The 27844-nt window shown below is 46.0% G+C and overlaps 1 protein-coding gene across 1 annotated transcript in view; it reads right to left on the bottom strand.

Annotated features, from left to right (window-relative positions):
* Nucleotides 1-1696: 1696 nt before the first annotated feature.
* Eddm13 (epididymal protein 13) overlaps nucleotides 1697-27844 on the bottom strand; it is a 39095-nt gene continuing 12947 nt past the window's right edge. The window contains exons 3-9 of the mRNA XM_041654514.1: nucleotides 25188-25244; nucleotides 24746-24763; nucleotides 18451-18477; nucleotides 17496-17522; nucleotides 8205-8326; nucleotides 4178-4215; nucleotides 1697-1721 (exon numbers count right to left, since the gene is read on the bottom strand). Coding sequence (XP_041510448.1) covers nucleotides 1697-1721; nucleotides 4178-4215; nucleotides 8205-8326; nucleotides 17496-17522; nucleotides 18451-18477; nucleotides 24746-24763; nucleotides 25188-25244 — 314 coding nt within the window. The remainder of the gene's footprint in view (nucleotides 1722-4177; nucleotides 4216-8204; nucleotides 8327-17495; nucleotides 17523-18450; nucleotides 18478-24745; nucleotides 24764-25187; nucleotides 25245-27844) is intronic.

Genomic DNA, 27844 nt, shown 5'->3' with positions numbered 1-27844 from the left:
GTATGCGCAAGCCTTCACGTTGTGCCTGGCTAACTGCTTATAGTAAGCGAGCGGAGCGCACCAAACGGTGCACTCACGTTTTTCCTCCTCTAAATCTGACAGGAAACCATACTCTTGAGGCAAACTGGGTCGTTGAAGGCTCTATGGAGCATCCGTTCTGGTCTAACTTGTAACTTAACAAGCGCTGCACACTTATTAAGCGTTCAGTTAGTGTGGTTGCCAAGGATACAGTAGTGAGTAAAAACAGGATACCGCCTACAGCCTTGAACCTTACTTTTTGTTTTTTGGTTTTTGTTTTGGTTTCTCTGTGTAGCCCTGTTAAACTCGCTCTGTAGACCAGGCTGCCCTTGAACTCAGAGTTTCTCCTACCTCTGCATCCCGAGTGCTGTGATTAAAGGCATGTGCCACCACCAGGCTGCTTTTTTCCCCAAGATTTTATTTTTATGTTATATGTGTAAGTGTTTTGCCTTCACAAATGTTAAGTACACCACATGTTTACCAGCAGAGGCCAGAAGACGGCGACAGATCTTCTGTAACTAGAGTTATGGATAGTTGTGAACTTCCATGTGGGTGTTGGGAACTGAACCCAGTCTTTTGTGAGAGCAGCCAGTGCTCTTAACTGTTGAAGCGTCTCTCCATCTGCTTGTTTTTGTTTTAGACAAATTCCCATGTTTCCAGGCTGGCCTGGAACTCACTCTGTAGTCAAGAATGGCCCTAGACTCCTGGTTCTCCTGCATCTATCTCAATACTGTCTAGGATACTGTCTTGATACTGTGCAGAAATGGGTTCATTTTCCCTGCCAATTAAAGAATTAAAAGATAGGAAATAAAGGTGGTGCACACCCTTAATCCCAGCACTTGGAAGGTAGAGGCAGGCTAACCTCTGAGCCTGGTCTACAGGGTGAGTTCCAAGGACAGACAAGGCTGCACAGAAAAGTCCTGTCTCAAAAAACAAAACAAAAACAAAAAAGGGGGAACTAGAGAGATGGTCCAGTGGTTAAGAGCACTGGCTGCTCTTGCAGAGGACCAGGTTCAATTCCCAGCACCCACATGGAAGCTCACAACTGTTTGTAACTCCAATTCCAGGGGAGCCAACACTCTCACACAGACATTCATGCAGGCAAAACACTAATGCACATAAAATTAGAAAAAAGGGGAGACAGGAAATAGGTGTTACCAGAAAATATGGGCGTCCCATCAGAGCAATCATATACGGGGGAAATCGGGGTTTGGAAGCCCAGTGTCAGAGAGTTTGAAAATGCACTGGGCTTTGCCCAACACCTGAAAGCAAGAGAATACAAACATAGGCCTTTCTGCTCTATCTGAGAGCCAGCAAGACTGCTCGATGGATAAAGATGTTAGCTGTTGTAAACTGATGCCAGCAATGCATGCACACACACTGACTCAGGAGGTAACAAATTTTTTATTTAAAAATTATAGATGATTCTTAGCGGCCCTCCACCCTGTGTTCATTTGCTGTGTTGTGTGAGCAGAAGAAAGAAACCCTTAGCCATTACACAAGTGCAATTTCATTAGAGGAACAGGAAAGAAAGGCTGAAAATGGTCCCGAGGAGAAGGTGTGGGCGAAAGCCCTGCAGAGGCTCATTCCGCTCCCATGGCCCTCATCTCATGGCACGGCCCTCTGACGCCTGGGAGCTGGAGGGCTAGTGAAGGAGGAGTCAGATGGAGCAGGTTCACTAGAAAGAGCAGCAGGGGTCGTCTCTGAGCAAGAGGGAAGACAGGAGAAACACAGTTGGACACGTATTTACATCTTCACATGTTATCAGGCTCCTGGCCTCATAGCACCCTTACCTCCCCCTAGGGCTCTATGTGCAGCCCCTGAGTTTGCACCTCTCCCCTCCACCCTGGACCATGCTTCTTTGGGCTAAGGTCCGCCCACTTTGTTTCTCCGCCCCCAGCCTATTCCACCTGCTAAAGCCACTTCCCTCAGACCTAGGGACCTGGCTCCTAGTTAGCAGGAGTGGCTCTACTTAGGAAGGAGGTTTCTTTGTCTTTTTTTTTTTTTTTTTTTTGATTTGTTTTGTCTTTTCAAGACAGGGTTTCTCTGTATAACCCTGGCTGTCCTGAAACTAGCTTTATACATGAGGCTGGCCTCAAACTCAGAAATCCCTCTGTTTGCCTCCCTAGGGCTAGGATTAAAAGCATGTCCCATCACAGCCTGTATTTTTAAAAAATATTTTTAAAGATTTACTTTTATTTTCTGTGTGTCTTTGCCGGTGTGTAAGTGCAGTGTGCACAGAGGCTGGGAGAGGGTGTCAGGTCTGTAACTGATGTGAGTTACCACGGGGTGCTGGGAGCCAGACCTGAGTCCTCTGCTAGAGCAGCAAGAGGTCGTGACTGCTGAGCCATCTCTCTGGACCCTATCTGATTCTGAATTATTCATATGTGTGTCTATGGGTGAGTGGGTATGTCCAGGAGAATGCAGTGCCCTTGCAGGCCAGAAATGGACGTCTGAGCCCGGTGGCTGGAATTACAGCGAGTCTGAGTTCCACAGTGTGTGTGCTGGGAAGTTAATTTTGATCCTCGGCAGGAGTAACGCATGTTCTTAACCTCTGAACTATCCACCTAGCTCCCTTCTTCAACAGCAAAACAGAAACCCCACTTAGAATGGCATTGAATTTTATTCATTGTGCAGCAGAGGGGAACACACACATGCCATTCCTCCCACACTAAAGGAGAATGAACTTGGAACCTTCCATGCAATTCTGTGACTCTGACTGCAGCTCACAAACCCTACCTTGGACACGAGCTATTTAAAAGCAACCTCCTTAGCTGGGCCGTAGTGGCGCAGGCCTGTAATCCCAACACTAGGGAGGCAGAGGCGGGCAGATCTCTGTGAGTTCGAGGCCAGCCTGGTCTACAGAGCAAGTTCCAAGACAGGCTCCAAAGCTACACAGAGAAACCCTGTCCAAAAAAAAAAACCATAAATACATACATACCTACATATATACATACATACATACATACATACACAAACATACATTAAACATACATAAAACCTCCTTGACCTAGGGAGATGACTCAGCAGGTAAAGCCACTTGGCTGCCAGGACTGAAAACTAAGTCCCATCCTAGGGACTCAAGGGGTAGAAGGAGAGAACTGACTCCAACAAGCTGACCCCTGACCTCCACGTGTGTGCCGTAGCACGGGTATACATGCAAATAATAACTGAAAGGACACTAGCCTGCTGGAGCATGTGGCTCTGGCAGGCCTTGCCCTTTGTCCCCTTCCCTCTGCCTTGCTAAACACCATTAGATTACACCCTCCTGGGGCTCACTGCCAAGGTCCAGCTGGCAAAGTATTAAGTCCATCAATCAAAAGTCCTCTTTGGCTCACCTAATTAACATGGCCAATTAAAGTTAAACACCTCGTCCTAATATGGTGTGGTGGTTTGAAAGAAAACGGCTTTGTTGGGGAGGGTGTGGCCTTGGTTGGAGTAGGTGTGGTCTTACTGGAGGAAGTGTCACCATGGAGGTGGGGTTTGAGGTCTCATATCTGCTCAAGCTGCTCTCAGTGCCTCAGACCACTTCCTGTTGCCTGCAGTCAAGATGTAAGACACTTGGTCACTTCTCCAGCACCACGTCTGCCTGCACACCACCGTAAGACACTTGGTCACTTCTCCAGAACCACGTCTGCCTGCATGCCACCATGTTGCACCATGAGGATAATGAACTAAGCCTCTGAAAATGTAAGCCACCCCAATTAGATGTTTTTTAAATGTAAGAGTTGCCATGGTCTTGGTGTCTCTTCACAGCAATAGAAACCCTAACTAAGACACACGGGGTTTCATCTTTTATAAACCGCCATTTTCCTATGAGCCACATCTGTCTCCTCATTATCCAGACAGTCCTTTATCCTTCTTTGGAACAAATAGCTGCCCTGTTCCCTTGTTTCCTTCCCCTTCTTCCTCTTCCTTTATCTCCTGTGCTTTTCTCTTATCCCTCTCCTTTGTGTCTCTAGGGAAATAAGTCCCTTTTGTGCAGAGAACTTGGCCTTGAGGATCCTGAGCTGATACCCATCTCTTTCAATAGCAAAATGTAAGCCAGGAGGTGGTGGCACAGGCCTTTAATCCCAGGCAAAGGCAAGTGGATCTCTGTGAGTTGGAGGTCAGCCTGACAGTGAGTTCCAGGACCCGTAGACAAGATGTGAAGCCATACCTCAGATTCAGCTGCGGGTTGCAGTAGTGACAGTAACACTGGGGACAACAAGGATGAATGACAGAACATGGAACAGAGAAAGACAAAATCAAAAACTAAACAGAAGTCAGCCAACCAACTTCCTTCCCTCCCTCCTGTGGTACTGGTGACTGGTCAGCCTCTCTGTGCTCCTGAGCTCGGCCCCATCTTCCAGCCTGTTCACTTTTCATCAGCCCTGCCACCTCCCCACCTAGTGTTTCCGGCACTGGCACTGATGACCTTTGATCCGGTCACTTTCAGGGCAAGCAGTGCTGAAAGGCTGAGAGCTGTCCCTGGCCTCTCACTAAATTCCATGCTTCAGTGGGGGCCATAAAAAGAAAAACCATCTCCAGATACTGTGCAGAATCTTCTGGAAGACCAAGTCACCTTTGTGAGAACCAGGGCTCTCTGATCATCTCCTGGGTCTCCCCATTTCCCTCAGCCCTCAAGCCCAATCCACGAGCTGCATTCCTGATAGAAGTGTAGCCTAGTGGTTCTCAACCTGTGGGACACGATCCCAGACTCTTTCCCAGGGGGTCTCCTGAGACCATCAAAAAAAACACTGATATTTATATTACGATTCATAACAGTAGCAAAATTACAGTTATGAAGTAGTAACAAAAATAGTTTATTGTTGAGGTCACCACAACATGAAGAGCTGTATTAAAGGGGTGCAGCATCAGAAGATTGGGGACCACTGCTCTAGCTGATCTAGCGGATTTTCCTTGTGTTCACTACCACAGGCCCCTGTCCTGACCATGGGCAGGTCTCTCTGCTTCCCCCTGTGTCCTGCTCTAAATCTGCTCCACGCTCAGTGCCCAGTGGCTTCATTGCACAACTCCCACTGACCGGGATGTGACCTACCTGTCAGGGTGCTTGCCTAGCAGGGATGAGCCCTAGGTTGATCCCAAGCACTCCTCCTCCCATTCCAGACCCTGACCCTGAGAAATCCCACCGTCAGTGGCTCCTCCTCCTGAGATGCTCAAGACTCCTACAGGCTACTTAAAACCCGGCCCATAGATACCCACCAAGTGCTCTCTCTCCTGACTTCCCGAGAGCCACCAGGGAGTGCCCTGCTTTCCTTTGTTCTGTTTATTAAATCTGGATTAATTAATTCAGTTTGATTTGGCTTATTACTTCAGCGGAGACACCCAATAACCAGGGACCAAATACTTCTCACCCCTTAAACGAGATGTGCCAGCACTTAGGAAGATCATGAGTGCAAGGTCATCCTGGCCTACATCAGAGACCCTGTTTCAAACGCACAAACAGGAGTCAGCAAGACAGACAAACAGGAGTCAATGGGACAGCTCAATGGGCAGAGATGCATGAGGTGTCTTATCCAGCAGCATCTCCAGAAACAGCAAAAGACCTAGTCCTTAAGAATCTCCTGAGTCTGTAACAACAACCCAGCCACAAAACCACCAGTCAACCCAGTCTATCCCGCCTGGGAGACGTGCTGGGGCAATGGCAGCCCAGAACTTGTGGGAGCGGCCAACCAATAACTGGTCTAACTTGGGGCCCACACCAGGACAGGAAGCCTATGCTCCACACTAAAAGGAACTGGAGGCTGGATAGCACAGAGACCTAGGATAGAACCAAACACAACTGGCAAAAAAAAGTCAATGAAATGATTTCTGATGATATTCTGTGATGCTCGGAGATCGGTGACTAGCCCAATTGTCATCAGAGAGGCAACTGACGGGAATAGATGTGGAGCCCATAGCCAAACATTAGATGGAGCTCATGGGAACTCCTAAGAAAAGGGGGAGGAAGGATTGTAGAAGCCAGAGGGTCAAGGACACAATTAGAACACAGCTCACAGAACTGACTAAGCAGGGCTCACAGAGACTGAATCATTGACCTCACATAGATCTGCGCTAGGTCCTTTGCCACACATTATGGTTGTGTACCTTGGAGTTCTTGTGGAACTCCTAACAATGGGAGTGAGGGCTGCCTCTGACTCTTTCTCCACTCTCAGAACCCTTTTCCTCCTACTGGGTTGCCTTGTCCAGCGTTGACATGAGGGTATGTTCATAGTCTTATTGCAACGTGATATGCTATTTTCAATTGATATTCCTGGAAGGTCTGCTCTTTTCTGAAGGGAAATGGAGGAGTAGTGGATTTGGGGAAGGGGGGTGCACGGGGAGCAGAGGGAGGGGAAACTGCAGTCAGGATGTAATATGAGAGAATAATAATTAAAAATTAAAAAAAAACTCCCTAATGGGGGGGGAGGGAGGGAGGAAGAGAGGGAGGGAGGGAGGGAGGGAGGGAGAGAGAGAGAGAGAGAGAGAGGGAGAGAACAGAGAACACAGTTGGCATTTCACATTTCAAAGAAAGCAGATCCTAGTGGCAGGGTTCTTGTCCCAGCTAGGGAGCTAGGGAGGGGTGGCTCAATGAGAGAAGCAGCTTGTGGCTCGCTGACCATCGGAGTTCAGTCTGAGACTGAAGGTAGCAATGACGCAGACACCTGGGAGAGTAAACCTCACGCTGGACCGGCTTAGGGCACATTGGGTCACACTACGTGGGTGACGAGTACCACCTCCATTGTGGCTGGGGATGAGTGGGGTGCTCACCAGTGTGGCTGGGGATGAGTGGGGTGCTCACCAGGCTGGGACAGAATGAAAACCTGGTACCTTAATTAAAGTTTGGGGTCCTTGAGGGAGTTCTGCTAAGGTTTATTCACTGATTGACCTCCAACTAGGTTCATTTCCATAACAAATGAAGAAACCCAGGCTTACAACCAGTCCCCATCAAAGAATGTGTCTCTTAGGGACAGCTCTGGGGGCAGCGCAGGGTCAAAACCTACAGCCATTAAGTCTTGGTCTGTCATTAAGTTCCTGGTGCTCTTATCAGTAAAAACATAATTCTGCCAGATGGGCAAGACGATCCTGGGTGACAACTTTAGAAATCAATACTAATATACGTAGATAATTCTGGAAGACCAGGCTGTGTAAATCTCCCATCTGCCCAAGTGGTTAGACTTGCAGTCTCCTGTCTTTTAAAATGGTTCAAACTGTAACCTGGGCTGGTACAATGCAGATGCCTAAGGTGTATATAAGTTAGTAAAATCTTGTATTCATGGCTGGCAACTCTCTGAGTGTTAGCCAGAGCCGGTACATTTGCAATTGTACAATTGCCGAGAATTGCAATTATTCAGATTAATTTTCCTTATTAATGTCTAGGTGGGCAGAGTGGTTCTGTTGGGGAAGGCATACTAGTTTTAGAGGAGAAGGAGAAGGAGAAGAAATCTAGGTGCGCGGATTTTACCAGAAGCCCTGAAGAAGTCAGACGTGTGGTACAGAACAGAGGTAACCGGACCACATGGCAAAATGCAGATTAAAAGAGACAGGTTCATTGAAGTTGTAAGAACTGATGTGGGAGTGTCATATATCAATCTGCTGATTTCATTGGTTAAGCAATAGAGAAACTGCTTGGCCCTGATAGGTTAAAACATAGGTGGGAGGAGTAAACAGAACAGAATGCTGGGAGGAAGAGGAAGAGAGCTCAGACTCGACAGCTCTGCTCTCTGGAGCAGAGACACCATGCTTCCTTCTCCTGGGCAGACGCACACGATGAAGCTCCGACCCAGGATGGGCGTAGGCTAGAATCTTCCCCGTAAGACCGGTGCTACACAGATGATTAGAAATGGGCTAAATTAATATGTGAGAATTAGCCTAGAAGAGGCTAGATAGAAATGGGCCAAGCAGTGTTTAAATGAATACAGTTTGTGTGTTGTTATTTCTGGGAATAAGCTAGTGAGGCGGCCGGGGTGCTGGAGACGAGACTAAGCTAAGGCCAAGCTTTCATAATTGATATAAAGTCTCCTGTCGTTACTGGGGAGCTGGTGGTCCCACAAAGATAACCTGACAAGGCAGTTCGCTACACTGTGTAGACTCCCTTCTCCCACAGTGCCTTCTCTCCTCATCCTTTCTTCCCTGCCCCTCCTTCCTTTCGCCCTCCACCCTCCATAGACTGAAAGGCGTCCATCCAGACACAGCCTCCTTACCCAGTCTCCTTTATTGTAGGACACGAAGAGGAAGGTCATCACCATGTAGGCGCACTTCAAAAAGTTCCATCCGCCGTTCTTCACATGGACCCTGGCTGTGGTGCTGGCCGGGGGAGACATCACTAAAGAAAAGGGGCGAGAAAAACTGATGACACCCAGAAATCCCTGGCCCTCTGGCACTCCAAACTGGTGTCCCTCCTCTGTGTATCTCCTGGGTTGGATTTTTTGTTGTTGTTACACAGGATGTTGTGGCCATCACTCGGCTCCCAGACAAGCTCTCTGCGCTTTGAGCTCTCCTCACACCTAGGCATCACCACGTAACCCGTCCAGCACCCAACCAGTGCACTGGAAAAAGTCACTCAGGGAACCCCGTCCGCTCTGTGGGAACCTCACTCAGGGAACCCTGTCCGCTCTGTGGGAACTTCACCAAAGTCCCTCTTTTAGTTGTTTTGGCTGTTTGTTTAATTTGATTTGGTTTTTGAAACAGGATGCCATGGACTCAGGCTGGCTTCCAACTCAATATGAGGCTAAGAATGTCCTCTCAATCCTCCTGCCTCCACCTCGCAAATACACGGGTCCCAGGCATGTGATCTTACTGTCTCACTTTTCCCTGTGTATGTTCTCTGTGTGTATGTATGTGTTTTAGACATTCATGCACACACATACATGTGAAGCCGAGAGGTTCACATCAGGGTCTTCATCAACCCTGCTCCACCTTATTTTTTTTCTACCTTTTCTTTTTTTTCTTTCTTTCTTTTTCTTTGAGGCAGAGTCTCACTGAACCCGGATCTCACCACCTTGCCTGGGTTGGCTAACTCCACGTAGGCAAGTGTGGAGGCTAGAGGATTCCTTCCAGAGTCCTCTCTGCCTCGCATATGGATCTTGGCGATCAACCTCCGGTCATCAGGTTTGGCAGTAGGCACTTTTACCTGCGAAGACAGCTTTCCTGCCCCCACTTCAATAGTCTTTATATTTTTAAGACTGAGTGGTGGCCTGAGTGAGAATGGCCCCCTAGGCTCCAGTGTTTGGATTCTCGGTTCTGCAGTTCCTGGAACTGGGAAGGGTTAGAGGGCGTGGCCTTGTTAGAGGAGGCACGTCATTATGGGTGGACTTGGCGGTTTAAAAAGCCCACACCATTCCCTGCTAGTGCTCGCGCTCCCCTCCCTCCCTCCCTCGCTCCCTCCTTGTGCCTGTGGATCAGATGTAACTTTTCAGCTATTGTTCCAATATCATGCCACCCGCCTGCCACTGCTCTCCCCTCTATGATGGTCATGAACTCACACTCTGAAACTCTGGAACTATAAGAAAACCAACCAATTAAGTGGTTTTTTTTTAATAAGTTGTCTTGGTCATGGTGTCACAAGACAGCAATAGGACAGGAGCTAAGACAATGCATTTTATTATCGTACGGGTGTGCGTGACGACTACACTGGTGTGTGCACGTGGGGAGGCCACAGGACAGCTTTGTGGAGTCCGTTTTCTCCCCTCACCCTTTTTGGGGGGTGTTTTTCGAGACAGGGTTTCTCTGTGCATCTTTGGCTGCCCTAGAACTTGCTCTGTAGACCAAGCTGGCCTAGAACTCACAGAGATTGCCCACCTCTGTCTCCCGAGTGCTGGAATTAAAGGTGTGCACCACCACGCCCTGCTCTCTACTCGCCTTTACATGGTTTCTGATTGAACGCAGTTCATCAGACTGTTCCAAAAGCTCTTTTAACCATGGAGTCACCTCATGGGCCCTGATTTTCATTATATCGGGTCTCTGTGGGGTTCTCACAATCTCCTAAAACATGTCACTTGGTGGTTCTTTCAATCGACACACAGCTCATAGGAGCTGGTTCTCATCTTCTACAGGGATCAAACTCAGGGCCTCGGGCTTGAAGGAAAGCCCGTTCACCCTCTCAGCCATCTTGTCAATCCAGAATCTCAACTCTTAATGTTGGCTGCAAATTCTTGGTTATAGAATTCCAATACTTGGACAGCGCAGATGCGGTGGAGAGGCTCGGCAACCAGGAATAGGCTTTGGAGGACCAGCGAGGCGGCAGAGGCAAGCGGCAGGACGGGCGCACAATAACGAGAGCAGATAGCCCCACTACAATTAAATCAAAGAGGTAGGCCTTTTGTTGGTGAGGTCACTGGCAAACAGGGAGCCTGGTCCTGTTCCTGAAGACCCTTCGGAGGGGTGAGAGGGTTCTTGGCCTGTGGCAGGAACCAGGAAACAGAGCGAGGGCATTTTGTAAGCGGATCCCTTGGCCAGCAGGGAAACCTGATCCGGTTTTAAAAGAACCATTAAATAGGATCAATAGGAGGAGATGGGCAGGCATCAAGGCAAGAATTCACCCAATAATATGAAAAACAACATGAAAACCCGAGAACCCAATGATCTTACAACAGAAGTATTTGAACACCCTAACAAAGAAGAAGTGGAAAAATTGACTTTATGAAAGCGATAGAGTCCCTTAAACAACATGTAAAAAACGCCCTTATAGAAATGGATGAGAAGTATAACAAAAAGTTTGAAGAAATGAGTAAATACATACATGATACCATGGGAAACCAAGAAAAAAAAGATCAAACAGGTAATGGAAACAGTTCAAGAATTGAAAACTGAAATGAAGGCAAGGAAGAAAACACAAACTGAGGACCAGCTGGATATGGAAAATCTAGGTAAACGAGCAGAGTCTACAGAAACAAGCATAATCAATAGAATACAAGAAAAAGAAGAAAGAATCTCAGATTCTGAGGACACCATAGAGAAAATAAACGCACAGATCAAAGAAAACAGCAAAGCCAACAAGTTCTCAACACAAAACATTCAAGAAATATGGGACACAATAAAAAAGACCAAACCTAAGAATAATAGGAATAGAAGAAGGAGAAGAGTCACAGCTCAAAGGCCCAGAAAATATTTTTAACAAAATTATGGAAGAAAACTTTCCTAACATAAAGAAAGATATTCATTTAAATATACAAGAAGCATACAGAACACCAAACAGACTGAATCAAAGAAAAACATCTCCTCACCATATAATAATCAAAACACAAAATATACAGGTTAAAGAAAAAATATTGAGAGCTGCAAAGGAAAAAGGGCAAGTAACTTATATAGTAAACCGATCAGACTTACACCTGACTTCTCTATGGAAACCATGAAAGCAAGAAGGTTCTGGATAGACGTACTGCAGAACCTAAGAGACCATGGATGCAAACCCAAACTACTATACCCAGCCAAGCTATCATTCACTATCAATGGAGAAAACAAGACATTCCAGGATAAGAACAAATTTAAACAATACGTAGCCACAAATCGAGCCCTACAGAAAGTAATAGAAGGAAAATCGCAACCCAAGGAATCCAACATTGCCAACACTGCCTACAATAACTCAGGCATCTAGCGACCCTTCACCAGCACATCTCAAAGAAGGGAGACAAACATACTCTACTACCAAAAACAATAAGAATAACAGGAGTAAACAACCACTGGTCATTAATATCACTTAATATTAATGGGCTCAATTCACCTATAAAAAGGCACAGGCTAAGAGATTGGATACGAAAACAGGATCCAACATTCTGCTGTTTGCAAGAAACACATCTCAACCACAAAGACAGGCATCTACTCAGAGTAAAGGGTTGGGAAAAGGTTTTTCAAGCAAATGGTCCTAAGAAAATAGCAGGTGTGGCCATACTAATTTCTAACAAAACTGACTTCAAACTAAAATCAATCAGAAGAGATCGAGATGGACACTTTATACTCATAACAGGAACAATTCATCAGGATGACGTGTCAATCCTGAATATCTACGCCCCTAATATAAAAGCACCCACTTATGTAAAAGAAATATTACTAGAACTCAAGGCAGACATCAAACCACACACACTAGTAGTAGGAGACTTCAACACACCTCTCTCTCCAAGGGACAGGTCAATCAGACAGAAACCTAATAGAGAATTAAGAGAATTATTGGAGGTAATGAAGCAAATGGACTTAACAGACATCTATAGAACACTCTACCCAAATAGGAAAGAATATACCTTCTTCTCTGAAGCTCATGGAACCTTCTCAAAAATTGACCACATACTCGGAAACAAAGGAAACCTCCACAGACACAAAAAAAAATCAGTGTCCACCTGTGTCTTATCTGATCACCACGGATTAAAGTTAGAAGGCAACAACAATACTACCCACAGAAAGCTGACAAACTCATGGAAACTGAACAGTCAACTACTGACCCACATCTGGGTCAAGTAAGAAATTAAGAAAGAAATTAAGGTCTTCCTTGAATTTAATGAAAATAAAGAGACAACATACTCAAACCTATGGAACATGATGAAAGCAGTGCTAAGAGGAAAGTTCATAGCACTAAGTGCCCACTTAAAGAAAACAGAGAAAGCATACATCGGGGACTTAACAGCACACCTGAAAGCTTTAGAAAAAAAAGAAGCAGAAACGCCCAGGAGGAGTAGAAGACTGGAAATAATCAAACTGAGGGCTGAAATCAACAAAATAGAAACACAGAAAACAGTCCAAAGAATCAGTGAAACAAAAAGTTGGTTCTTGGAGAAAATCAACAAGATCGACAAACCCCTATCCAAACTAATTAAAAGACAGAGAGAGAACACGCAAATAAATAAGATCAGAAATGAAAAGGGGGACATAACCACAGACACAGAGGAAATTTAGAGAATCATTAGATCTTACTACATAAGCCTGTATGCCACAAAACTGGAAAATACAAAAGAAATGGACATTTTTTAAATAAGTACCATATACCAAAGCTAAACCAAGACCAGGTGAATGATCTAAATAGACCTGTTAGTCGCGAAGAATTAGAAATGGTTATCAAAAATCTCCCTTCCAAAAAAATCCCAGGACCACATGGTTTCAATGCAGAATTCTACCAGAACTTCCAAGAAGAACTAATACCTATACTCCTTAATGTATTTCACAATATAGAAACAGAAGAGTCATTGCCAAATTCCTTTTATGAAGCTACAGTTACCCTGATACCAAAACCACACAAAGACCCAACCAAGAAAGAGAATTACAGGCCTATCTCACTCATAAATATCGACGCAATATTCTCAATAAAATACTGGCAAACCGAAACCAAGAACACATTAGAAAAATTATCCATTATGATCAAGTAGGCTTCATTCCAGAGATGCAGGGCTGGTTCAACATATACAAATCTATCAATGTAATCCATCATATAAATAAACTGAAAGAAAAAACCATATGATCATTTCAGTAGATGCTGAAAAAGCATTCGACAAAATTCAACACCCCTTTATGATAAAGGTCTTGGAAAGATTAGGGATACAAGGGTCATACCTAAATATAATAAAAGCTATTTACAGCAAGCCGACAGCTAACATCAAATTAAATGGAGAAAAACTCAAAGCCATCCCACTAAAATCAGGAACACGACAAGGCTGTCCACTCTCTCCATACCTCTTCAATATAGTGCTTGAAGTTCTAGCAATAGCAATAAGACAACATAAGGGGATCAAGGGGATTCGTATTGGAAAGGAAGAAGTTAAACTTTCGTTATTTGCAGATGATATGATAGTATACATAAGCGACCCCAAAAACTCTACCAAAGAACTCCTACAGCTGATAAACACCTTTAGTAATGTGGCAAGATACAAGATTAACTCCAAAAAATCAGTTGCCTTCCTATACACTAAGGATAAGGAAGCAGAGAGGGAAATCAGAGAAGCATCACCTTTCACAATAGCCACAAATAGCATAAAATATCTTGGGGTAATTCTGACCAAGGAAGTGAAAGATCTATTTGACAAGAACTTCAAGTCTTTGAAGAAAGAAATTGAAGAGGACACCAGAAAATGGAAGGACCTCCCTTGCTCTTGGATTGGGAGGATCAACATAGTAAAAATGGCAATTCTACCAAAAGCAATCTATAGATTCAATGCAATCCCCATCAAAATCCCATCAAAATTCTTCACAGATCTGGAGAAGACAATAATCAACTTTATATGGAAAAACAAAAAACCCAGGATAGCCAAAACAATCCTATACAATAAAGGATCGTCTGGAGGCATTACCATTCCTGACTTCAAACTCTATTACAGAGCTACAATATTGAAAACAGCTTGGTATTGGCATAAAAACAGAGAAGTCGACCAATGGAATCGTATAGAAGACCCTGACTTTAACCCACAAACCTATGAACACCTGATTTTCCATAAAGGAGCTAAAAGTATACAATGGAAAAAAGAGAGCATCTTCAACAAATTGTGCTGGCAAAACTGGATGTCAATCTGTAGAAGAATGAAAATAGATCCATATCTATCACCATGCACAAAACTCAAGTCCAGATGGATTAAAGACCTCAATATCAGTCTGAACACACTGAACCTGATAGAAGAGAAAGTAGGAAGTACTCTACAACACATGGGTACAGGAGACCACTTCCTACATATAACCCCAGCAGCACAGACATTAAGGGCCTCATTGAATAAATGGGACCTCCTGAGACTGAGAAGCTTCTGTAAAGCAAAAGACACTGTCACTAAGACACAAAGGCAACCCACTTACTGGGAGAAGATCTTCACCAACCCCACAACTGACAAAGGTCTGATCTCCAAAATATATAAAGAACTCATGAAACTAGACCGTAAAAGGCTAATCAACCCAATTATAAAATGGGACACTGAGCTGAACAGAGAATTCTCAACAGAAGAAGTTCAAATGACCAAAAGACACTTAAGGTCATGCTCAACTTCCTTAGCAATCAGGGAAATGCAAATCAAAACAACTTTAAGATACCTGTCAGAATGGCTAAAATAAAAAACACCAATGATAGCCTTTGCTGGAGAGGTTGTGGAGGAAGGGGTACACTCATCCATTGCTGGTGGGAATGCAAACTTGTGCAACCACTCTGGAAAGCAGTGTGGTGGTTTCTCAGGAAATTCGGGATCAACCTACCCCTGGACCCAGCAATACCACTCTTGGGAATATACCTAAGAGACGCCCTATCATACAACAAAAGTATATGCTCAACTATGTTCATAGCAGCATTGTTTGTAATAGCCAGAACCTGGAAACAACCTAGATGCCCTTCAATGGAAGAATGGATGAAGAAAGTATGGAATACATACATATTAGAGTACTACTCAGCAGTAAAAAACAAGGACTTCTTGAATTTTGCATACAAATGGATAGAAATAGAAAACACTATCCTGAGTGAGGTATGCCAGACCCAAAAAGAGGAACAGGGGATGTACTCACTCATATTTAGTTTCTAGCCATAAATAAAGAACATTGAGCCTATAACTTGTGATCCTAGAGAAGCTAAATAAGAAGGTGAATCCAAAGAAAAACATATAGGCATCCTCCTGAATATTAACCTTCATCAGGCGATGAAAGGAAACAGAGACAGAGACCCACATTGGAGCACCGGACAGAAATCTCAATGTCCAAATCAGGAACAGAAGGAGAGGGAGCACAAGCAAGGAACTCAGGACCGCGAGGGGTACACCCACACACTGAGACAATGGGGATGTTCTATCGGGAACTCACCAAGGCCAGCTGGCCTGGGTCTGAAAAAGCATGGGATAAAACCGGACTTGCTGAACATAGCAGACAATGAGGACTACTGAGATCTCAGGAACAATGGCAATGGGTTTTTGATCCTACTGCACGTACTGGCTTTGTGGGAGCCTAGGCAGTTTGGATGCTCACCTTACTAAACCTGGATGGAGGTGGGCGGTCCTTGGACTTCCCACAGGTCAGGGAACCCTGATTGCTCTTTGAGAGGAGGAGGGAGGAGGACTTAATAGGGGGAGGGGGAGGGAAATGGGAGGCGGTGGCAGGGAGGAGGCAGAAATCCTTAATAAATAAATAAATTTAAAAAAAGAATTCCAATACTTGTTATAAATTATACTTTTCTGGTGACATTACTGATAATTTTAGATTTTTTTTTTTGAGACAGAATCTTAGGATCTCAGGCTGGCCTCCAGCTGGCTATGTAGCCTAGGTTAGCCTTGAACTTTTTCTTTCTCTACCTCCTAAGTCATTGTTTCTCAACCTGTGATTCACATCCCCTTTGTGGATCAAACAACCCTTTCACAGGGTTCCAAGACCATCAGAAAACACAGGGATTTACATTATGATTCATAGCAGTAGCAGAATCACAGCTATGAAGCAACAAGGAAAACCATTTTGTGTTTGGGGTCACCACAACGTGAGGAATTTTATTAAAGAGTCATAGCATGAGGAAGGTTGAGAATTACTATCTTAAGTGCTCCATGCCCAGGTTTTTTGTTTGTTTGTTTGTGTTGTTTTTGCTGTTGCTGTTGTCCATTTTGTTTTGTTTGCTTTTACTATAGACACTCACTATCCTAAAGTGGCCTTGTATTGGCTACTCGGTCTGATCCAGCTTGTAACCTGTGAGCCCCCAACTCTGCCACTGAGGCTGGCATCTGATCGGGATATCCAGTGGTCCTACCTATCTGTTTTGGTGCTATTTCTCTTTTCTGTGCTTTAAAAAGGAGTCTCTTGAAATCCAAACTGGCCTTGGACCTTCATAAGCTGCCCACGCTAGCCTTACACTTCTGATCTTCTTGCCTCTTCTTCCTGAGCCCTGGATTTGTAGGTGTGTGGTCCTGGGGATCAGACCCAGGCCCTTGTACCTACTAAGCAAGCACTCTATGGAATCCTACCCCACAGCTTAATCCAAGCTCCTTTAACTCTCTCCACTGTCTCTATCACTCGGAGGAGGATGTTGCTTATGTGGTCTCCCATCCACCATCTCTCAGAAGAGGATGTCTGCTTATGTGGTCTACAACATGCACCATCACTCGGAGGGGGATGTCTGCTTATGTGGTCTACACCACCCACCATCACTCGGAGGAGGATGTCTGCTTATGTGCTTGGTCTACACCATCCACCATCACTCGGAGGAAGAAGACTGCTTATGTGGTTGGTCTACACCATCCACCATCACTTGGAGGAGGATGTCTGCTTATGTGGTCTCCCATCCACCCTCTCTTTGTTTCCAGCACACACGCCTGTCATTCAACTTACCCGGTCATTTCCAAGGGAGCAGAGCAGGGGAGAGGGGGACTCAGGTCCGCAGAAGCAGAATACCTCCTCTTACCTTGCTGTGCTTGGCACAAAGGAGCAGAGGAGGAGGAAAAAGGTGGCTGAGGGCTACAGAGGCTTCCTGAAGCCTGAGATGCAACTGAACTCTGACCTCTTCAGGGGTCTCAGTCAGAGGGAAGGTTCTAACTGCCCGGAGGAGGGAACAGACACGTGGCTTTACCCACCTTCTTCTTTGCAGCCATTTGCTTCTTCTAAGGAGGAAAAAGACAGGGACGGTAGAGGAAGGGAGGAAGGAGAGGAAGGAAGAGAGCAGGGGAAAGAGAAGAAAAAAGAAAAGTTAGGGAATGGGTGGGAAGCCAGCTGTAAATGCTACTTCTGGGCCTGCTGGGTGAAAGAGGGCTGCCCTTGACCTCCTTGGTGGCCCTTGACTCAGACACTCCCAGCTACCTGGCTACACATATGCCATTCCCCGGCATGCAGTGCCCTTCCCCAGATACACACGCATGCACACAAACGCATATGGTGTGCACATGTCTGTGGGTCCCCCCCTTTGCTCAGATGTAACTTCTTCCAGCACTCTCTGACATGATGGAGGAAGGTCATTGGTTAAGTAATAAAGAAACTGCTTGGCCTCATAGGTTAAAACATAGGTGGGAGGAGTAAACAGAACAGAATGCTGGGAAGAAGAGGAAGTGAGCTCAGACTCGACAGCTCTGCTCTCTGGAGCAGAGACGCCATGCTCCCCTCTCCCAGGCAGACGCGATAGCTCTGCTCTCTGAGGCAGACGGGGATGCAGCCAGCCACCAGGTCAGACATGCTGAATCTTTCCTGGTAAGTGCACCTCGTGGTGCTACATAGATTATTAGAAATGGGTTAAGAGACTGAAACTAATGGGCCAGGCAGTGTTTAAAAGAATACAGTTTGTGTGTTGTTATTTCAGGGCATAAGCTAGCCAGGCAGCCGGGGTGCTGGGGACGCAGCCCCGCCACTCCTATTACTACACTGACACACTGGGTTATCATGTCCCCTGCACACCTCTCCTCAGAGAACAACAGTGTTCAGACTCTGAGCTTCTTGAACACCCTGATCGCCTCTCACCAGAATGCTAACTGCATTTGTTTTGTGACATCTAAAGGCTCTTCCAACCCTAAAAACAAAATGATCAAGTCACCAACTCACCACTCAGCACTTGGAGGCTCAGCAGACCTAAGACAAAGAGACATGCAAATAGAATCACAGGCAGAACTTAGGGCAGTAGGGCCCACAGGCTCACCCCCAACCCGTCTCCTAAAAAGCCCTGCAGAATTCTGGCCCACTTGCTTGCCTGCCTGCCTCCTCGATTGCTTCCTTCTTTCCTTCCTTCTTTCTGATGTAGGAGAAACTGGGAACAGTACATTGATAATACAAATGTCTACTGAACTTGCTTAGGAAATCTTAACCCACACAAAGCAGCACTTAGCTAAAAGAGCTCTCTGGTTTTCCTATTCAGAAGTGTGATTCTGTCAGGCAGGCAGGATGACCCTGGTTGACAGTTACCTGGTAAAGCAGCCCTAGTGTGTCTCACTAGGAACACTGGAACTCTCTCCCACACATCTATCCAAACAACCAAAGCCTGGCTTTTCTGTCTCTGTGAAACATGTTTTCATTGCTCAAAATGCAACTCGGGGCTGTGATACTTTATAAGCTGATAGGGTTTTCTGTTCAGAGCTGGTTCCCATCTATGCGTTAGTCTGGACCACTCAGGCTCATTAAAGACTTTTAAGCACATAGTAATTTCTCTCTGGGAAGACTTGTTGAGTCTATAATATATTTGTTAACACTTCTATTGAGACAACGTCACACTGTGTAGTCCTGGCTGACCTGGAACTTGCTATGTAGCCCAGGGTGGCTTCAAATTCACAGAGATCTGTCCTTCTTTTGCCTCTAGCATTAAAGGTGTATGCCACTCTGCCCAGCACCCCCCATCATCATCACCACTATTATTATTTGTGTATATATGTTTATGCATGTGACCGTGAGCACAAGCGTATTCTAACAAGCACATGATGATCAAAAGACAGCTTGCAGGGGACCTGGGACTCAAACTTAGGTCATCAAGCTTCTCAGCAAGAGCTTTACCTGCTGAAGCATCCTGCTGCTACCCTCCCCATCTCTTTCCCTCTATCTCTGCCTCTCTCTCTCTCTCGTGCTCTTTCTTTCTCTCTCTCTGTCTCTCTGTCTCTGTCTCTGTCTCTGTCTCTCTCTCTCTCTCTCGCTCTGTGTGTGTGTGTGTGTGTGTGTGTGTGTGTGTGTGTACCATGTGCACAGGCATACATGCCTGCATTCAGGGAGGCCAGAGGCCAAGCCCAGTTGTGATTTTTTTTCCAGGGGCTGTCCATCTTATTTTTAGAAACAGAGTCTCTCACTGGCCTTAAGCTCACCACGTAGGCTATGTTGGCTGGCCAGTGAGCCCCAGAGATCCACCTGTCTGTGTCTTCCTAGTACCAGGATTATAGGTGTGCACCATCACTCCCAGTGTGGGTTCTGGCAATTGCATGGCAGGTGCTGAATTTCCAGGGAGGTCTGCACCCACCGACACCACATTTCAGATTCCCCCTCCCCCACACTCTGGCACACAAGGCGATAAAACAGAAGCTTGGTGCGTAGGTCCAGGGCCCACACAGAACAAGGTGCTTACCAAGGACCTCTGTGATCCATCCAGGAGGCAGGAAGTAGTGATGAGCCCAGGGTCCATGAGAGACAAGACCACAAGAGGGAGAAACAAATCACAACGTTAGACAGGTAGGGGCCAAACAAGCTCCGAGCCCAGGACAGTGGGCCTTAGAGCAGAGCTGAACTGAAAAAGACCACACATATACCTGGTGCCCTTAGAGGTCAGAGGAAGGCGTTGGGTCCCTCAGAACCGGAGTTACAGGCGGTTGTGAGGTGTCGTGTGACTGTCAAGAATTGAACCCAGGCTCTCTGAGCAGCCAGTGCTCTTAACCACCGATCCTCCTCTCCAGCCCCTAATTTTAAAAAGCATTTATTTTTATTTTTATTTATGTGTGTATGTGTATGTATCTCTCTGTGTGTATATATATGTGTGTGTGCATGTGTGTGTGTTTACCACATAAATGCAAGTGCCTACAGAAGCCAGAAGAGGGCATCACCCCAGGGATCGGTGTTACAGATAAATGTGAGTCACCAAACTTGTGTTCTCTGCAAGAACAGCAAGCTCTCTTAACCACTGAGTCATTTCCCCAAAATCCTGCTTTAATATTTTATTATTATTAATTATTATTATTATTATTATTTGTGTGTGTGTGTGCAGGTATCCATCAAGAGCAGAAGAGGGCATCAGATCCCCCTGGAGCTGGAGTTACAAGCAGATAAGAATCACCAGATATGAACTGAACTCAGGTCCTCTGGAAGAGCAACAAGTGCTCTTAATCTCTGAACCATCTCTTTAAGACTCTTATAATTTTTTCAATTACATTTTGTTTTGTTATTGGTGTGTGTGTGTGTGTGTGTGTACATGTACGTGTGCCACAGCACGCATGTAGAGGTCAGAGGACAACAGCAGGAGTCAGTTCTCTCCTTCCACCATGTGGATGCCGGGAATCGAGCTCAGGCTTAGTCGCCAGCCCGGTTTCCCTATGAGTCATCCTCTTATTCCTATGCCTGCCTTTTTTAAGATGGAAGAAGTGCAGTCCCACTCTACCCCCCATTCCCACCCCGCGACAGTCCCTGCACAGATGGGGGACCCCTCGACAGTCCCTGCACCAATGGGGGACCCTGCTACAGTCCCTGCACCAATAGGGGACCTCCTGGCGGGAACAAGAAGGGAAAAGCAAATGAAAAGAAGAAAACTGAACTTACTCTTCAATACTGTTGAAACAGGAGCATCAAGGAGAAGGAAGTCCAGGTGGAGGTGTTGGGTACCAGCGGAAGTGAAGGTTTGAGAGGAAAAGGGTGTTAGCGATGCCTGGCCTTCTCCCATCCCGCCAGAGCATCCTCCGAAGAGGCCCACCCCATAAGGGTCATGGAAATATCATCCAGTCCAAATGGCACTGGTGAGGCTGTATACAGAGATACTGGATCGGCTGTGACCCAGTATCTTAAGACATATTCATCCTTACTGCTGGAATCCCCTGGCCCCAGTTCCTCTGGGGATTCATCCTCCAGATGCCTACAGGGCATCAGGAAAGGGTCTCTACTCTTCTCTCTTTCCCCGAGTGAGGGAGGAAAACTTGGTTCCTGATATCTTGTTTTGTTTTGCTTTGTTTTGTTTTCGACCTATAAACAAACATAACTCCTGCGGTCCCATGCTCTAGGGAAATGGGGAGAATGGAGAAGCTGCTCAATTCTGGGACCCCACCATGCAGCCCCAGGAAGTGGGTGGAGCCTGAAGGCCACCTGGAGTCTCCTCCACAAGTAGGGTAAATTCCTATAAACACAGCATTCTCGCAGGGTGGGAGGTAGTGGCATAGGCAAGCCTGGTTTACAGAGTGAGTTCCAGGACAGCCAGGGCTACACAGAGAAACTCTGTCTTGAAAAACCAAAACAAAAAAAACCAAAATGAAACAAAAAACCAAACCAAACCAACCAACAAACAAAAAACCCAACAACAAAACAAAGCCAAACAAAAACCCCACAAAAAAACAAAATTAGTTTTCTCTTCTCCTCCCATCCCCTCTCTTTATTCTCCCCTCTCCTTTTTCTTTGCATTTTTTTCTTTGAGATGGAACCTTATGTAGCCCAGGCTAACCTCAAACTCAATATGTAACTGCTATAGCCTTCAGCTGCTAATCCCCAGTCTCCAGAGGGCTGGGATAAAGGCATGGACCACCATGAGGGCTGGGATAAAGGCATGGACCACCATGAGGACTGGGATAAAGGCATGGACTACCATCAGGGCTGGGATAAAGGCATGGACCACCATGAGGACTGGGAAAAAGGCATGGACCACCATGAGGGCTGGGATAAAGGCATGGACCACCATGAGGACTGGGAAAAAGGCATGGACCACCATGAGGGCTGGGATAAAGGCATGGACCACTATGCCTGGCTCCCTGCTTTTCTGTTCCCCCTCCTTCCAAGTGACCCACCAGAAGGGAGAAACTGTAGAAACTATTTCCTGTGCTAGGTGTGGTAGTGCACACCTGTAATCCCAGCACTCCAAAGGCTGAGACACGGTCAAGAGTTTGAGGTCATCCTTGGTTATATAGAGAGTACATGTAGAGACTCTTCCACCAAACACCAAAGGACATCAGTCATAAAAGGAAAAACAACTTACTTTTCACTGGATGGCGGGTTGGAAGCAGAACCAAAGGTCAAGTAGAAAAGAATGGGCAGGGAATAGAATGAATATTAGTTCCTTCCGTCCCTGGTACCTTCCATTTTTTTTTCCCCTCATAAAATGTTTTTTAAAGTATTTAACAATTGTTCTTGCATTCTGCGGAACAAACTTGAGAGGAGACCAGGTCTGCAGGATCCCCGAGCAGACAAAGCCACCATTCTCTGGTGGTCTCAGCCTAACCTCATCTGTGGGCAGTATCAAGTCTAACTTGAACCATTTCCCATCAACGCCTGCACGGGCTGACCATCCCTAACCCAAAATGCCCCAGTGACAAGCTTTTGGAGTGTCAAAGTGATGCTTGAATAGCTTCACTTTAGTTTGCTTTCATTTTTAAGGCTTATTTTGTTTTTATTTATGCATATAAGTCTGTGTAAAATGATGCCATATGTCTGTGCTTGAAGGCCAGCTGGAGTTACAGGCAATAGTAAGCTGTCTTAGCAGGTGCTAGAACATGAACTTGAGTCTTCTGGGAGAGCAGAAAGTGATGATAGCCACGGAGTCATCTCTCCAGCTTCCATTCATTTTTTTTATTTTTGAGATAGGGTCTTTCCAGCCGGGCAATGGTGGCACACACCTTTAATCCCAGCCTTCGGGAGGCAGAGGCAGGCAGATCTCTGTAAATTCAAGGCCAGCCTGGTCTGCAAGAGCTAGTTCCAGGACAGGCTCCAAAGCTACAGAGAAACCCTGTCTCGAAAAACTTTAAAAAAAAAATAAAAAAAAGATAGGGTCTTCTCACTCCATAGACCAAGGCCATTTTTTGGTCTACCTACCAACTCTTGATGTAGGTTGAAATCAAGGCAATCTCTGTCTCCCAAGAGCTGAAATTACAAGTGTGAGCCACCACATACAGCTTTGGAGTTGGGTGCTGTCCAGCAGATTTGGGGGTTTTGGGTAAGAGGTGCTGGATGGATAAAGTCTATGTCCATGTTCACGATTCCGAACATTGGACATTTGAAACATTTCTAGCCATGGGCGTTTCAGTTAAGGGAAATTCAAGTTGCATTAGACTAGAGAAATGGAGAATTTGGCTCAGCCAATCAAAAACATCCAATATACTTACATTGTACTATCAGGGACTTTGCAATGGAGTGGACCAAGTAAATCAATGGAATGACTGTAACCCGTCCATTATCATCCCTCCATCCACTGTCCTCCAGCCCCGCTCTCCTGTCTGGACAGAGTTGCCCAAACCACTCCTGGTTTTTCTCTGCCTAACTTGTGAATTACTTGCTCTAGCAAACTTTTTTGTTGTGGTGCTGGGCATTCAGCTTAGGGCCTTGTATATGCTGGCAGAGCAGTCTACCACTGAGCCACGCCCCCAGCCTCTCACTGGGGGATTCTAGGTAGGGGTTTTATCACTGAATACACCCCCAGCCCCTCACTGGGGGATTCTAGGTAGGGGCTCTACCACTGAGCCACACCCCAGCCCCTCACTGGGGGATTCTAGGCAGGGGCTCTACCACTGAGCCACACCCCAGCCCCTCACTGGGGGATTCTAGATAGGGGCTCTACCACTGAGCCACACCCCCAGCCCCTCACTGGGGGATTCTAGGCAGGGGCTCTACCACTGAGCCAGCCCCTCACTGGGGGATTCTAGGCAGGGGCTCTACCACTGAGCCAACCCCTCACTGGGGGATTCTAGGCAGGGGCTCTACCACTGAGCCAACCCCTCACTGGGGGATTCTAGGTAGGGGCTCTACCACTGAGCCACACCCCCAGCCCCTCACTGGGGGATTCTAGGCAGGGGCTCTACCACTGAGCCACACCCCAGCCCCTCACTGGGGGATTCTAGGTAGGGGCTCTACCACTGAGCCACACCCCAGCCCCTCACTGGGGGATTCTAGGCAGGGGCTCTACCACTGAGCAATTCTCTCTTTTTACTTTTTATTCTGAGACAGAGTTGAATCATGGCTATCCTAGGCAGTTTAGAGAGAACTTGTTTAAAAACAGAAGAAATGCTTCTGGGGTGTAGCTCATCGGTACCGCACTTGTCTAGAATCCCCCAGTGAGGCCTGGGGGTATGGTTCAGCAGTAGAACACCTTCCCAGCACACATAGGTTCTGAGTTCAATCCCTGGCAATATGGGGGCGGGGAGAGGATGAGAAGTTGGCAGTCATAAACTTTCAAAGTACTTACATTCTTCTTCCGTCTTGTCTGTATGGAGAAATGAATGCAGCCATGTTCAACAGGGGTGCAGAGAGATGGATTGAGGGTGGAAGTGAAGGTGGGGGTGGGGGAGGGAGGGAGAGAGAGAGAGAGAGATTAATAGTTTTACCACCCATAAGCATCCCTGACCAGTCAAGACCAGAGATGAGAACACTACCAGATAGCAGGCCACTGCTTGGTTTACAGGGAAAGACGGGGACTTGAGTCTGCAGGCTCCCTTTCTCCTAATAGACATCCGTGGGCACCTACTGCATCCGGCATAAGAAGATTTGGGTGAGACAGTATCTATCCCAATGAACAATGTCCATGGCTTTCCAGGAACTTACAAAGGAAGGGGACCAAAAGCCTTGTGAAGTGGGACAGAGATAACCTGAAGGGCATGGCAGGAGCTTATAAAGGGGTGGCTGCTGACCTGGAGTGGTTACCAGGGGAGGCATCTTGGAGGAGGATATGATGTTTTGTCTGAAACCTGAAAGATGAGCAGGGATTAACTGAATGGAAGAAAAGATGGCCCTGCCTGGAAAGAACTCAGCTGTGAAAGGGCCGAGAGACAAGATTACGGATGGGCAGATAATGCCAAGACGTGAGCCATCTCTACATCCTAGACTCTGTTCTAAGAGGAAGGGGTGAAAGACTCTGGGCCATCTCAGCATTACTGCCCCTCTTTCCCTGGGAACCAGAAACCTGATAATCACCCAAGCATTTCCCAGGTACTTTTCATCCCTCTGCGGTTTTTCTTCAATAGACCCAGTTCCTGGAACTGGGATAAAATGACCTGCAGATGGTCCTCCTTGCTCAACCAACCCAGAAACCACCATGGCAATTATAGTTATCTGACCATTAAATGAGCTAGTCACAATAGTTGACAAATGACACTTAGACTCCCCCTTTGCTTCTGTGGTTTTTTCCTTTGAAAGTAGCCTGTAACAGCCACTCGGGGTCCTTCTCCTCCCGAGGCTGAGGGGCCCTGTTGTGGCAGTAAATAAAATTCCTCTTGCTTTTGTAGCAACTGTGGTATGAGGGTGGTCTTTTGGGGCGACCCCCCCTTGGTAAGTGGGCTTTAGGGTCCAATGGGGGTGTTGTGAAACAAACAGGACTTGTGTTCAAATCTTGGTTCATTCACCTCCTAGCTGCATGACATTTTTCCTCCATTTCCTCAACATAAAAACACAACCAGGAAAGCTTGGAAAGGTGGCTCAGCAGTTAAGAGCACTGGCTGAGCTGGGCAGTGATGGCACATGCCTTCAATCGCAGCAGAGAGATCCAGTCTCAAAAAAAAAAAGAAAAAAAACAAAAAACAAATAAAGTAAAATAAGTTAAATAAATAAAGTAAAATAAATAAAAAAAGAACACCGATTTTTGCCAAAGTTCTGATTCCTAGCACCCACAGAGAGGCTCACAACTTCATGTAACTCCTGGCTTCAGCATATATGATGCCCTCTTCTGGCTCCTTTGTACACTGCATGCAAATGGTTCACAGACATACATGCAGACAAAACAGCCGTAAACATAAGACAAAAATAAATATATTTTAAAAAATAAAAAGAAACAGTGAAGTCCATGTTCAGTGAAGAGTATGTCTCAAGAAAAACCACTGTGGAGAGCAACTGAAGGAGACAGCTGACTCTGACCTCTGGCCTCCACAGGAACATGTGTGGATATACACACCCATGCACACACTAACGTTCACACCTGCATACGCTGCACATATATGCAATGGAATCATATTCAGGTGGTGCACCCGTGTGGCATCACCACTCAGGAGAAGACACAGGTGGACTGAAGGTTAAGAAGAGTTTGGGTAGCACAGGAGATCTTGTCTCAAAAAAAGAAAATGGAATTGAAGTAGAACAAATAAGCTTCATACGAAAGATTCCAGAATGAGAAACGTCACTGTTACCAACTGAAGTTTCCCTGGACAACACACATGTGTGCGTGTACACACACACACACACACACACACACACACACTATAAAACCATGGCATGGCATCTCCCCATCTTAGAAAAACGTGAAGCAGATCTGAAATCCCTTTAGCTCATTTAAGGAGATTAATCATCCCATGGGCTGTATGAAAGGAGTATGCGACCTGCGCATCTGCAGTCATCACCCTCCGCTTCCTGACTGTGCATGCAAAACGTGACCAGCTGCCTCAGTTTCCCAACACCATGATTTCCCCTCCATGCTACCCTCTCAAACTGTAAACTGGATAAACCCTCCCTTCCCTGAGCTTGGGGTATTCTGTCACTGCCATGAGAAAAGTAAAAGATACAGCCTGGGACTTCACTAGGTAATCAGACTGTCCTTGAACGTAAGACCCTCTTGCTTCTGCTCCTCAGTGCTGGAGTTACAGATGTGAAACACTCCAGTTAGCTGTATTTTCCTTCCCTTTTAATTAATGGGGGTATGTGTGCATCATGGCACACATGTGGAGCTCAGAGGGCATCTTGTAGGCATCGGCTCTCTCCTTCCACCATGTAGGTCCTGAGGATTGAACTTGGGTCGTCATGCTAAACAGTAAGCAACTTTGCCCAGTGAGCCATTTTGCTGACAGTTGCTGAGTTTTTGTCACTTGCTATTTTGTCCCCAATTCCCCAATGATTCTGACCTTACCCACTCTCAACTCCAAGCTGATTGTACAGATGTTAATGGAATACTATCCTATTATATCATAATGGCTTATACCAGTGGTTCTCAACCTGTGGGTCATGATCCATTTGGGGAGGGTCACATATCAGATATCCTGAATACCAGATACTTACATTAAAATTCATAACAGCGAACTGGGCGGTGATAATGCACACCTTTAATCCAGCACTTGGGAGGCAGAGACAGGTGGATCTCTGTAAATTTAAGGCCAGCCTGGTCTACAAGAGCTAGTTCCAGGACAGGCTCCAAAGCTACACAAAAACCTTGTCTCAAAAAAAAAAAAGATTCATAACAGCAGCAGTAATACAGTTATGAAGTAGCAACAAAATAATTTTGTAGTTGGAGGTCACCACAACATGAGGAACTGTATTAAAGGGTCACAGCATTAGGAAGATGGAGAACCACTGCTTTACACGTACA

The sequence above is a fragment of the Microtus oregoni genome, unplaced genomic scaffold (genome assembly GCF_018167655.1).
Source record: "Microtus oregoni isolate MIOR12 unplaced genomic scaffold, Mior012 000006F_ref0000085, whole genome shotgun sequence".
NCBI classification, from domain to species: Eukaryota; Metazoa; Chordata; class Mammalia; order Rodentia; family Cricetidae; genus Microtus; species Microtus oregoni.
This window is presented reverse-complemented; position numbering and strand designations above follow the sequence as displayed.